This window comes from Sarcophilus harrisii, chromosome 1, assembly GCF_902635505.1.
Source record: "Sarcophilus harrisii chromosome 1, mSarHar1.11, whole genome shotgun sequence".
Taxonomy (NCBI): Eukaryota; Metazoa; Chordata; class Mammalia; order Dasyuromorphia; family Dasyuridae; genus Sarcophilus; species Sarcophilus harrisii.
In genome coordinates, this window is record NC_045426.1 from 117646017 (window position 1) to 117659729 (window position 13713).

Below are 13713 nucleotides of genomic sequence, written 5' to 3' on the forward strand. Positions count from 1 at the left end.
CTCTCTCTCTGTCTTTCCTTCTTAATCTCTCCCTGTCTCTTTTTATTTCTGTCTCCCCTGACTTCCTCCCCCGCCCTCCCTCCCTCTCTTTCTCTTTCTCCATCAGGCAGCTAAGAAGAGAATACCTAAGAGGTCACACTATTACCCTGGCCCTGCCTTAGTAGAAAACCAACATCTGTCCTCTCCCGGGGCCCAAGAGAACATTTTTGGTAAAGCTCCAAATAGGGGCAAAAGTTGAAAGAGAGGAGAAAATTCAGAGCTGAAAACCATAAAAGCAGCAACAGGTTAATTTCTGCCAAAACTAACCCTCAGTGGAGAAAACATACTACCAAGCACAGACCTAAATTTAAACCAGTCCTGCAGATAACCGGCCAAAAAGCTGACCAACTACACAGATATTCTCTCCCTCTCTAGTTCAAATAATAAAGCAAAACTAAATTTTTTTGAGGGGGAGAAGGGGAGATTTGCTAAACTGAAAGTGAAATAAATATTCAGACAATGGCTGGCTACAACTGGTTTTACCATCTGAGTGAGGATTTGAAAGGCAGGACTAGGCCCCTGCAGATGGCTACTAAGTTCATATTTCTGAAGGGTTTGAGAGAGGCTTTGAAAAATAGACTCTCCCATCAGCCTGAGATGCTTTAAATTTGATACTACCCATGTAACTAATTGGTATTAACTGGGTATCAATTGCCTGGGTATTCAAACTGACATAAATCTACATCCATAAAATACTAATAGCCTACCAGGTGGGCAATAACAGATGTGTCAACTTAAAGGCTTTATAGTACTTGAATCGCAAGAGTTAAGATTTAGAAGGAGACTTGGATCAGCAGGTTTAGCCTCCCTCATTTTACAGATGGGGAAAGTGAAATCTAAGAACACACAGGGGATAAAATAGGAGAATGAGAATTCAAACACAGGGCCTCTGACTCCAAATTCTTTCACTTCGTTATGAATGGAGCCACTAAGCAATTTTCCAACTGCCCTATAAACCAGCCGTTCAACAGTCATTAATCACCTTCTAGAGGTAAAGACCTAAGCAAGGCCCTGAGCAGATGCAAAGTTTATTTTTTTAATTAAAGCTGTTTATTTTCAAAACATATACATAGATATTTTCAACATTCACTTTTCCAAAGCCTTGTGTTCCAAATTTTTCTCCCTTCCTTAGATAACAATCCAATCTATGTTAAATATGTATAATTCTTCTATACATAATTCCACAATTATCATACTGCACAAGAAAAATCAGATCAAAAAGGAAAAAGAATGAGAAAGAAAACAAAAAGTAAGCAAACAACAACAAAAAGGGTGAAAATACCATGTTGTGAACCACACTCAGTCCCCAAAGTTCTCTCTCTGGGTGTAGATGGCTCTCTTCATCACAAGATCATTTGAAACTGACCTGAATCATCTCATTGTTGATGCCCATCAATTGGAGAGTGGCTGAATAAGTTATGGCATATGAATATTATGGAATATTATTGTTCTGTAAGAAACGACCAGCAGGAAGACTTCAGAGAGGCCTGGAGAGGCTTACATGAACTGTTGCTAAGCGAAATGATCATTATACACGGCAAAATAAGATTATGTGATGATCGGTTGTGATGGATATGGCTCTTTTCAACAATGAGGTGATTCAGGCCAGTTCCAAAAAACTTGTGATGGAGAGAATCATCTGCATCCAGAGAGGAATATGGGGACTGAATGTGGATCACAACATAATATTTTTACCTTTTTTGTTGTTGTGCTTTTTTCCCTTTTGATCTAATTTTTCTTGTGCAGCATGATAAATGTGGAAATATGTTTAGAAGAATTGCACATGTTTAACCTACATTGGATTACTTGCTGTCTAGAGGAGGGAGGGAGAAAAATTTGGAACATAAGGTTGTGCAAGGGTAAATGTTGAAAACTATCTTTGTATATATCTGGGAACATAAAAAACTATTATTTAATAATAAAAAAAAAAAGACCTTCCCTCTCCCTCTTTTGCACGGAGGTCCTTAATATCACCAAGTGATGATGGCAAAGGCAACTAAGGGATTTTTCAGTGGTAGGTCACATAGAAATCCCTGGACATAGACAATTTTAAACAATTGCAGTTCTTAACTATTTCAAGTCTACCTGTTATTATGACACCTGGTGGCAGTCAGCGACATGACGGAAGCACTCCTTTTTTGAGGAGCTGAGGCCCCCTGTAAGTGACAGCAGCTTCATGTGTGCTAGTTAATTAGACAAAATGTATTTTGCTAAAAATCTCAGGCAGGCCACACTCCACAATCAACTGACTAGCTTGGGATGCTTGGGAATAAGGGGGACAAAAAAACGTTCTGCAAATGATTTTTAGCTAATATGAATTTTTAAAAATCCCATTATAACAAAACTCAAGGGACCTTCAAATGATTTTTACCAAAATGAGATTCTGTAATAAGAAAGACAGTATATGCTAGAACTCACACAGTTCTAGCCTACTTGAGGATATAACAGAATGATTTTCTAGCCTTTTTGTACTAAAATAGCATAAGAAAATCTGAACCCTAATGGATAGGGAAAGATTATGAGAACCTTAACCTTGCCCATTTCTCTCCTCTCAGTTACAAGGTTATTTTGTAACTTTTATAGAGTTACAAGAAGGACTGCACATGTTTAACCTATATTGGATTACTTGCTGTCTAGGGGAAAAGGGAGGTGGAAAGGGAAGGAGAAAAATTTGGAACACAACGTTTTGCAAGGGTGAATGTTGAAAACTATCTTTGCATGTGTTTTCAAAAATAAAAAGCTATAAAAAAAAGAAGTTCCCTCTCCCTCTTTTGCACTGAGGTCCACTGAGGTGTAATATTATGACCAAGTGATGATGGCAAGGGCATTCAATGATTTTTTCAATGGCCCTGGCCTCTCTCTCTGTGTTTGTGAGTGACATTTTCCTAAAAGTAATTTTTTCAATAGTGAGTCATAATCAGAAATCCATGAGCTGTTTCTTTAGGAGTTTATCTGGTATTTAGGATGTTTTTAGGGATTTTGAGGGAAGAAAAAGAATGAAAGCAAAGCTAGATGGATACTTGAAACAACCGAATCAAGGAATTGCTAGTACATTAACAGGTCAGTTTACTTACTTCTTTTTCCTCTTAAAAGGAAGGATTCTCAGAGCCTTCTCCTTCCTAGATGGACTTAATAAAGTCCCTTAGTGCTCTTAAAATTTTTTTATAATCAGGTATTTTCCTTAACAATGAAATGGTTTATATGAATGAAGATAAAGTATTTGTTACAAAAGATGTTACACAGAATTTGTCAACATTAGAATTAGAAAGCCACAAGGTAGAACATAGAAATAAATAGTCTGATCAGATACAACACATTTTTCTATAGGAGAGACCTAACCTGCCCCATGGTGACTGGAAATCACACTTAGGAAAATATGATTCACACAGAGGGAGAGGCCAGAGCCAGAACCAGAGATTACATTATAACCAGATATTATCTCACAGCATTTAGAAGGAAATAACCTTGCAGAACACCTAGTCCAACCCCTCCCATAAAAAGAGCCCTATCTAAGCCTGAAGAATAACTTGCTTCAAGCCAAGCATCTGATGAGTAACTGAGCTGAGATTTGAATCTGGATCCTCCGATTACAAATCTCCTCATCACCTCATTCTGCTTTCCCTTCTTTACAGCCACAAACTACAGTTCCGCTACATTCAGAACCAAGAAAAAAGCCCATAGAAGGAAGCTGGGTCAATTGCCCATGACAGCCACATGTCAGTAGAAGGATTGTGAGCTAAAATAATATTTAAAGTACGCTCCCAGCTCTAAAATCCTACCAAGATAACCAATCTACATAGTTAACTTTGCTTAACAACTTTGGTAGGAAAATCAAAGTGAACAGAATCCCACCCACCGGGGCATCTGGATCCAAGATAGGTAGAGACTTTGGACTGTGATGGAGTGACAAAATATGTCCAGTAGGGGGAAGTAGAAGAGAAAAACCACTGGTCTTAGATTCCAGACACTTGGGTTGTTAGCTCCCATTTTAATAGGCAGAAAGGGCCCTTGGCAATCAAGTTCAACAATCTAATTTTACAGATAAGGACTCTGAGACCCCTAGTGACCAAAAGACTCTCTGGCTCACACAGGAAGTAATCAGAATTAAGATTCAAATCCACTTATTTTAAGGGAGATGTAGTTCTAGAAGTATTGTTTACATCATTTTTTAAGAAGTTACACTATTAATGTTTACAAGGCTAGTATTGTTTGCATAAAAGTTTGTGATTTCCCCCCCAAAAATAGCAATGAAATTACTTCTCTTGAGTAAGCTTTTTGTGTCATCTTATAATAAAAGCTGAAAAAAATCCCTTTGTTACTATTCATAAAGATGACTTTTCTATAGGTATCCTTAAAAAAAGAGATATAAAGAAATCATGTAAGCTTGTCAGCATTTGAATGGTACAGTAGATGTGTTTTTAAAAAAAGTTCTGCTGTTGAAATGTACCTTTGTTTTTACATTAAATGTTTATCTAAATTACAGGGGTCCTCAAACTACGGCCCCGCGGGCCAGATGTGGCAGCTGAGAACAATCATCCCCCTCACCCAGGGCTATGAAGTTTCTTTATTTAAAGGCCACAAAACAAAGTTTTTGTTTTTGCTATAGTCCCCCAACTGTCTGAGGGACAGTGAACTGGGTCCTTATTTAAAAAGTTTGAGGAATTTAAAAATTTTTAAATTTTAAAAAAGATTTAAACCCATGTCCTCCAAGTCAACATTTCTTCTACATCTAACTAGCTGTCTAAATAAGTAGTCATTCAATTCTTTGGGTCTCAATTTTCTCATCTGCACATTGGGAATAGCAGTATTTGCCCTACCTTCCCTGTAGATTTGTTGTAAAAGGGATGATTTCTAAATCTTAAAAATACTCTACAAATGTGAGGCGCCATTATTATTGTTACCAGATTGAAAGGATACGCCATTCCTCGGATACGTTTAATTTTGCCAGGGTCTGTAAGCTGAATGGGTTTCAACAGTTTCCTCACAGGACAGGAGAAGAAAACTTCCCCTCCTCCTCCTGGGGGCATTCCTCGTCGAACAATCTGGATGCAATTTCATGGGAAGAAGAAAAATAAGAAAACATATTAATGGAAGGAAGGGAGAAAGAATTTTTAATCTAAAAGAAGAGAAGATAGGATGAGGGAGAAGGATGGAGTATGATAGGGCTAAACTTGGCCTATTTGGCTCCAGAGGGGAGAAATAGGAGCAATAAGTAAAAGTTAGAGAGAAGCAAACTTAGGTTCAATGTAAAGATAACCAAAAGTTCAACGGACTGCTTCAGGATAGAGTTGTCTTCTCTTCAATGGAGATCATTGAACAAAGCTAGATGACCATTTGTTAAGTCCATGTGGGAAGGAAAAGGCCCCTGAGGAGCCTTCCAACTGACATTCTGGAAGAATACTTTATAAACTTCAGGGCTGGACCACACAAGGACAAGGACAAATTGCATTATGTTCAGAGGAACAGACGACCAAGGGGAGACAACATAAGAAAGTGAGAAGGCTGTGGAACATATGATGAGATTCATTCAACAAACTGGGAACATTTATCCTTGGAAAGAAAGACTTAGTGAAAGGAACTATGAGAGCTATATGCAAATGTGTGAAAGGAAGAGGGCCAAAATCAGCCAAGTTTTCCTTTCTCTGGGTTCCCCATTATTAGGGGTATCTCCAAACAGAGATTGGATGACAAGCTGAAAGAAAGGGATGTTATGACTTCTGACATTCTTTCAACTCTGAAATTCCCCAATCTATCGTAATTATAATATTAATAAGTCAAAGGATGTTATTCCTCAATTTTACTTTTAAGAGAACATAATAGTTTACTTCAAATAAATTGATCATAAGAAGGAAAAACCCACTTGAATCAAGAATGAAGCGAAAGCTATGATTGATGCAAATAGGGCAATATATTCAAGAAGCCTTCCTTGAGTAGATGAAAACAAATTTAAAAAGAAAGAAGAACTTATAGCTCACTGTTTATTACCTTAAGCTCAAATGATTCGCCATCAATTCCAAATTGTTTCAATAAAGGAAGGGCTGTTGCCTTCAGAACATCCACCTATAAAGTGATTTTTAAGAAGCTTTCATTAGGTTAAGGAGATATGGAAGAACAACAGATGATATAATAAATAAGCACGAATAAAAAATAAACAGTTATTATTTGCTTACTATGTGCCAGATGCTGTGCTGAGGGGCTGGGAATAGATATGAAGACAGACAAGACAGAAACAGTATGGAATAACTGATGGAGAGCCAGCCTCAAAAACCAAGGAAATTTGGGTTGAAATCTTGCCTCTGACATTAACTATCTCTATAACCACTTAACTTCCACTTTGGTAAGAACCCCAGAGTCTGATCCTACTGGCATAGCCTCCTAGATCCTAAGATAGCATCAAAGTCACTAAGAGGTATCAAAGTTATTCAAGAGGATGGGAACCATGCTTTACCTAGATTTTAACTCCCCTAGTGCCTTATAAAGTAAGTTGTATATGTTTGCTAAATAAATAACTCAATTTCTATAAAGGTTAAAGATTCGAAAAGCCTATTACATGACACAGTAAAACTATCAAGTCCATATTTCAGAGTTGGGGAAACTGAGTCTCAGAGAAGTAAAGTAACTTGCCTTTAATCAGCCAGGTTGAATTGTTACCTTCCATTTTTAAGAGGCAGAAAGGGTCCTTGGCAATTAAGATCAACAATCTAATTTTACAGATAAGGACTCTGAGACCCCTAGTGACCAAAAGACTCTCTGGCTAACAACTCTCCAGGTTAAATGAAGAGGGATAAATAAAGAGCAATTCACATAATTCCAAGGGACCTGGAGCAAGGTCCCGCATGTGTGTGGTGTATGTTTCCCTTAAGGAAAATAAATGGGAAGACATGAATCAGAGACATACAAGATTGGCTGTAGGATAATGGGAATGTCACTCAAAGTCTACACCTCTCAGACAATTACTAAGAATTAGCTACTGAGTCACAGACAAGACAATCTATGTTGGTGGAAGGAATTCCACAACTTCCCATACTGAGGAAAACCATAAATTCTTTCAGTGTTTGCAATATTAATAAGGTTAAACAAAAAAAAAAATTGAAAAGGGAGAACAAATGAAGTAATTTTGTTACTATCTTTTCAAATGTCAGCCACTTAATAAAAACCTCTCTCTTTAGTAGAAATTTACAATTTCAAATACAATCCTATGCTTTTGGCTTACTGATTACTGTTAAATTCCTAAGAATTAATAACTTTTATCTTTATTATTTTTAATTTTTTTCTTTTTTAATAATACTTTATTTTTTCAAATACATGCAAAGATAGTTTTCAACACTCACCATTGCAAAATCTTGTGTTCCAAATTTTTATTCCTACCCTCACAAGACAGCAAGCAATTTGTATAGGTTAAACATGTGCAAGAATAATTTTTTTTTTCTCCAGCTCATTTATTTATTTATTTGTTTCAGTATAACTTTTTATTTACAAGATATATGCATGGGTAATTTTTCAGCACTGACAACTGCAAAACCTTTTGTTGCAAGAATAATTTTTAAAAGATATCTAACTTCAAAAACTTTCAGTACACAAACATATTCAAATCTCAATGCTTCTTTCTATCTTAAAAATAGATATTTATTATTTCTCCAGGCCACTTTGGGAAATTTCCATGAGATGGAAATAAGACAGGTCTATTGATGTGTGAGTATGGGTCAGTTAGCATTCTACAGAGGCTGGCAACCCAGTATCTATTACTTAGGGCTTTAGTCTTTCCTTAGGAAGAACACAATATTTTATGGTTGGAGAGGGCCCTTAAGAATTATCTATTCTAATTTTCGAAATAAGAACCTGAGGTTAAGCCAAGACAGAAGAAACTTATCAAAGTCACACAAACAATAAGTGACCACACTGGAATTTATTCCCACTTCCTATTTCCCAATCCTGCCATTTCCTCAACTTCTCAGCTGTTTCCCTCCAATGATGGTCTTTAGCATTCATAATGGGTTATCAAATTTACTGGTTTTCCTGTCTAGGTTCACCTGTTCCATAAGTATGCAGAACAAAATAATCTCAGTCAAAGTTAAAAACAAGAACGAAAACAAAACAAAACAAAAAAAATACACACACACTAAAATAAAACTGTTTCACAGGAAATTTACCTTCCCTATTCTAGTTAATTTTTTTCCTTTCATCCTGTGTAAATAAATATACATATAAAATAATTATGCATAAAACATACATATACAGACGTGCACACATATACACATACATGTGTGTATACATATACATGTATGTATATATTTACATATACATACGTGTGCATGTGGACGGAAGTACGCTTGCTTTTGTATTTATTTGTTGTCTCCCCTTTAGACTGTAAGCCTTTTGAGAACAGGGACTGTCTTTTTGCCTCTATTTGTAACCTCAGAATTTAGCACAATGCCTGGTACATAGTTGGCAATTAATAAGTGTTTACTGGATGACTGGCTGATTGAAAAGAGAAAATAATTATCTATTATTAAACTCTTGATACTTACTGAAGGGTCGATCTGGTCATTAGTTATGCCTCGGAGAACTGCTTTTAGTGGGTGCTTCATAAAGGGGGCCAGGCAAAGGAGACTCTCCAGGTAATACCCAATACTCCGATGGGTACTGCAGTCATGTTCCACTGATCCACCATACAGGAGCCCAGGCTGATAATATAAAGTAGTTCCTTAAAGCAGAGAGAGAAAGAGAAATGGTGAGTAAGGTCAAATAGCCTTAGGTTGCAGAGGAAAAAAAGAATAATAAGTACTCACACTCATAATGTGTTCCACAGCTTTAAAATTGTTTTCCTATGTTTAGAAAAATTGCACATGTTTAATTTATATTGAATTATTTGTTGTCTAGGACAAGAGGGTGGAGAAAGGGAAGGAGAAAAATTTGAAACAAAGAGTTTTGGCAAGGATGAATGCTGAAAACTATTTTTGCATGTATTTTGAAAAATAAAAAAACTATTAAAAATTTTAAAATAAAAATAGAAAGTATTTTCCATATAATACTAAAAGAAAGCAATAAATCCAGGGAGAAAACCTAATTATAAAAAAGAAAGAAGATGCTCTAAACTCAAAGAAGATGGGTTTTGCCAGTTTTGTTACTTAAGTCCCTGTGTGGCCTTGGGCATGTAGTTTTAGGTAAGCTACATGATCTCTAAACTCCCTTCTGGCTCTAAATCTGCAATTGTGACAAATAAAACATGTTATCTCCCCCTATTACAATAAAAGTTCCTTAATAGCAAGAGTTATCTTGTCTTTTTATTTGTAGCCTCAGTACTCTGTTCAGAGTTGAGTTTAATAAATGCTTTTAAAAGTAAGTAGTTCACCAAACAGCAATTCACATTTACACAGAAATTTAGTGATTACAAAGCCTCAGTTTCCTCAGCTACAAAACTGGATTTAAAAAGCCAAAAACCAAAACCAAAACCAAAAAACCCTATGAAATAGGAAGCACAAAAAAATGTTTGTGGCACCCTTTTTGTAGGGGCAAGAAACTGGGAACTGAATGGATGCCCATCAATTGGAGAATGGCTGAATAAGTTATGGACTATGAATGTTATGGAATATTGTTGTTCTGTAAGAAATGACCAACAGGTTGACTTCAGAGAGGCCTGGAGAGACTTATATGAAGTGATGCTGAGTGAAATGAGCAGAATCAGGAAATCATACACGGCAACAAGAAGACTAGAAGACGATCAATTCTGATGGATGTGGCTCTTTTCAACAATGAGATGATTCAGACTAGTTCCAATAGTTTTGTGATGGAGAGAGCCATCTATACCCAGAGGGAGGACTGTGGGAACTGAATATGGTTCACAACATAGCATTTTCACACTTTTTGTTGTTGTTTGCTTGCATTTTATCTTGCTTTTTTTTTTTACTTGTTTGACTTGATTTTTTTTTTGTACAGCACGATAATTATATAAATATACATGCATATATTGGAGTTAACATATATTTCTTCCATGTTTAATATATTGGACTACTTGCCATCTAGGGGAGGGCATGGGGGAAGGGAAGAAAAATTGGAACACAAAGTTTTGCAAGGGCTAATGTTGGAAGAATTGTCCTTGCATATGTTCTGAAAAATAAAAAGCTTTAATAATAAATAAATAAATATTTTTAAAAGGAAAAAAAAAGAAATAGGTAGCACAAGTATTATTAATTCCATTTTACAGAAAGGGACATTGAGTCTTAGAATTATAGAAACATCAAGGTTCATTCAGGAAAAAAGCATTTCATTTGGAGCCAGAAGACTTGGGTTGGGGTCCAACACTTTCATGTATTAACTTTGTGACTTGGGCAAGTCTGAAAAGTGAGAATAATACTTTAACGTTCCCTATTCAGAGGTCTGGCAGGAATAGCACTTTGTAAACCACATTTTACAGATGAAGCAACAAGCTCAGAGCACATAGCCAGTGTCAGAACTAGACCCCTTGACTTCAAGCTTAGAGCTCATTCCAGATTACATCTCTGTCCAAAAAATGACTCATTTCTATCAAGCTCTGAGGATGATGATCAAACCCTTCCTGAAATTTAATACAGAGTACTGATACTAAGTTTCTCTTCAAGCCACCTGCATCCCTGGAGTCACGCCAGAGTACAAGACAGATACCAGCCGAGCTTCCCTCTTCCCCACTTGGCACATACGTTATTTCAGATTTTGTGACTGTTGTTCTCCCCTGCCTAGTGACCTTCTCAAACCCCTACCCACTTGGCTGGCAACCTTGCCACAGAAAACAGGTAATCACAAAGGTATAATTGCATGAGCCATTTGTACCTCAAAGAGATAAAGAAAAAAAAGGAAAGGAAAAGGAAGGATTTACTGAGAAAGAATTCTCCTTCACTGAGTGTCTACTACAAGCAATGTCCTCGATACTGGCCAGGGGAGGGCAGATGAGGCTAAGGCAGAGAAATATTATTAGGAAGGCTGTCAAACTAGATGAGGAGGCAGCATGATACAGGGAAGAAACACTGGCTCCAAACTCAAGAACTCATTTCAAATAGAGACATAAAAACAGAGTTAGTGATAATTAAGAAGAGTAAATGGAATTAAAAGGGACCCCATGATCTCTAAGGTCCATTTAAATTCTAAACTTAAAACCCTCAAGTCCTGCCCTCAAGGAGTTTCCAGTCTAACTGGAAAGGGTAAATCAAAACAGAGTTAGTGATAATTAAGAAGTGTAAGTGAAGTTGAAATGGACTCCATGATCTCTAAGGTCCATTTAAATTCTAATCTTAAAACCCTAAAGTCCTATCCTCAAAGAATTTCCAGTCTAACTGGAAAGGGTAAGTCATAGAGCCATCAAAACAGAGTTAATTAAGAAGAGTAAGTGCATTAGGAGTTCATAAAGTGAATATGAAAATTGTTACAAGGATTTTATTGAGGATTTTTTTCCTACCCACAGGAGGGAAGGGGGAGACTTGGAAAAGAAAGGGGACTGATAAAAGGGCTAACAAAAAGAAAAAGAGAAGAAAGAAAAGTTGGTTACTAAAGCATAGTTTTTAAAATGCACAGAAAAAAATAAAAGAAAACAAATAGAAGCAAGGCGGCCCTGGGTAATATGTCGAATTTATTATATACTGAAGAGGAAATGCAAATGGCATGTAATTTGTTGTTGTTCATGACCCCATTGGGAGTGTTCTTGGCAAAGATACTGGAATGATTTGCCATTTCCATCTTCAGCTCATTTTACAGATAAGCAAACTGAGGCAAAAGGGTTAAGTGACTTGGTCAGGGTCACACAACTGCCAGATATGAATTCAGGAAGATTTCATGCACAATATTCTATCCCATTGTGTCACTTAGATATCCCAGATGTAACAGTTTTTGGCATTTCATCTATCTTTTTATGCTCTAATTTGTATATGAAAATGCTCATTTTATTTAGCTTTATTATTTGAATTATTAATACAGAATAAATCATAATAAAAAAGGAGAAAAGTCCCATGCATGTTGGGTCTACTACATATTGTTTCAACAAAGGCATGAGACGGACCACTGGGAGCCACATGTATCACTTAGCCTTTAGCTTAATTTCCTTCTAATCCCTGGGGAGACAAAGATGGATCTACCAGTGCTTATATTTGGGAAACGCAACATGACATGGAAAAGTTTCTAGGAGCAATATTCAAAACGATCACCAGATGGCCTCTTCCCACTACAAAATGAGATGCTGACATCACTTGCTACCTATTCTTTCTGAGAGGCCAGGTTAAATTTTGCTATGTTGAAAAATAAGGAAAAGAAAGGAATGTTTATACTTCCAAATTTTAGGCAAAAATATTTTTTTAATGTTATTTATTTCTCAAGGTCGTATTCCAGATATCATAAAAAAGGCACATATACAAAAATATTTACAGCAATCTTTCTGTGGTGGCAAAGAACTGGAAACTTAGTGGATGCTTATCAATTGGAGAAAAGCTGAACAAATTGTTTATATGAATTTGATAGAATACTACTGTATTATAAGAAATGAGAAGATAAAAAACTTGGAAAGACTTGTATGAACTGATGCTGACTAAAGTGAGCAGAACTAGGAAAACATTGTATACAGGAATAGCAATACTATACAATGATCAACTATGACAGACTTAGTTCTTCTCAGCAATACAATGATCCAAGATAAATCCAAAAGACTCATGAATGGAAAATGCTAACCACATCCAAAGAAAGTAAGTCTGAAAGCAGACTGAAGCAAACTATTTTCACTTTTTTGGTTTTTTCTTTTTTGTAGTGTTTCCCTTTTGTTCTGATTTCCTTTCACAACATGATTAATGTGAAAATATGTTTAATATAATTGTTCATGTATAACTTTTATCAGATTGCTTGTTGTCTTGGGGAGGGGGGGAAGGGTAAGATGGGGAAGAAAGAAATTTGGAACTCAAAATCTTAAGAAAAATCAATGTTGGGGGCAGCTAGGTGGCACAGTGCATAGAGCACCAGCCCTGAAATCAGGATGAACCAAGTTCAAATCTGGTCTCAGACACTTAACACTTCCTAGATGTGTGACCCTGGGCAAGATACTTAACCCCAATTGCCTCAGCAAAAAAAGAAAAGAAAGAAAAATGAATGTTGAAAACTATATGTGTAATTTGAAAAAATAAAATACTAGTAAGTGGAGGAAAAAAGTTTTTTCAAAAAAATAAAAATAATTAAGCAATTTCTCTCTTTTTTCACAAAATATCCATTTTGGTGATATCAAGTTGTTATATGATTGTATAAATACAGACATTTTAGAAAAGATACAGGCAAAAAAAAAAAAGGTCAGAAGATATATATCATTTGTCAAATGCACTACTGCACATAGATGGGAAATCCATATCTAATAAAGTAACCAATTATCCTTCCCCAAAGCCTGGTGCGAGATGAGCCTTTTTTCCCCTTTGGAGACTGAGTTTTCCATTTCCCCTAGGTGGGAAGTACAAAGGTAGTCATAGACCCAACATCATGACTGATCAATAGGGGAGCCAACTTGGGATGCTTGATTCCTCCTTAAGCAGCCTGGTAACCCTATACCTATATTCCTGGGGGATCACCATATTGCTATTAAATTTAGTGTAGATCTCCAAACAACATTAGTCCAACTAAGAACTTCCAAACTCAAGAGATTCAGCAGCTTCAGTCTTCTTAAAAACAGGGGATAAA

General features: G+C 36.3%; 1 protein-coding gene across 2 annotated transcripts in view; it reads right to left on the reverse strand.

The window, feature by feature from the left end:
• RCL1 (RNA terminal phosphate cyclase like 1) overlaps positions 1–13713 on the reverse strand; it is a 59961-nt gene that overhangs the window by 25079 nt on the left and 21169 nt on the right. For both annotated transcript variants that reach the window (XM_031962122.1, XM_031962130.1), the window contains exons 3-5: positions 8568–8743; positions 6025–6099; positions 4957–5081 (exon numbers count right to left, since the gene is read on the reverse strand). In XM_031962122.1, coding sequence (XP_031817982.1) covers positions 4957–5081; positions 6025–6099; positions 8568–8743 — 376 coding nt within the window. The remainder of the gene's footprint in view (positions 1–4956; positions 5082–6024; positions 6100–8567; positions 8744–13713) is intronic.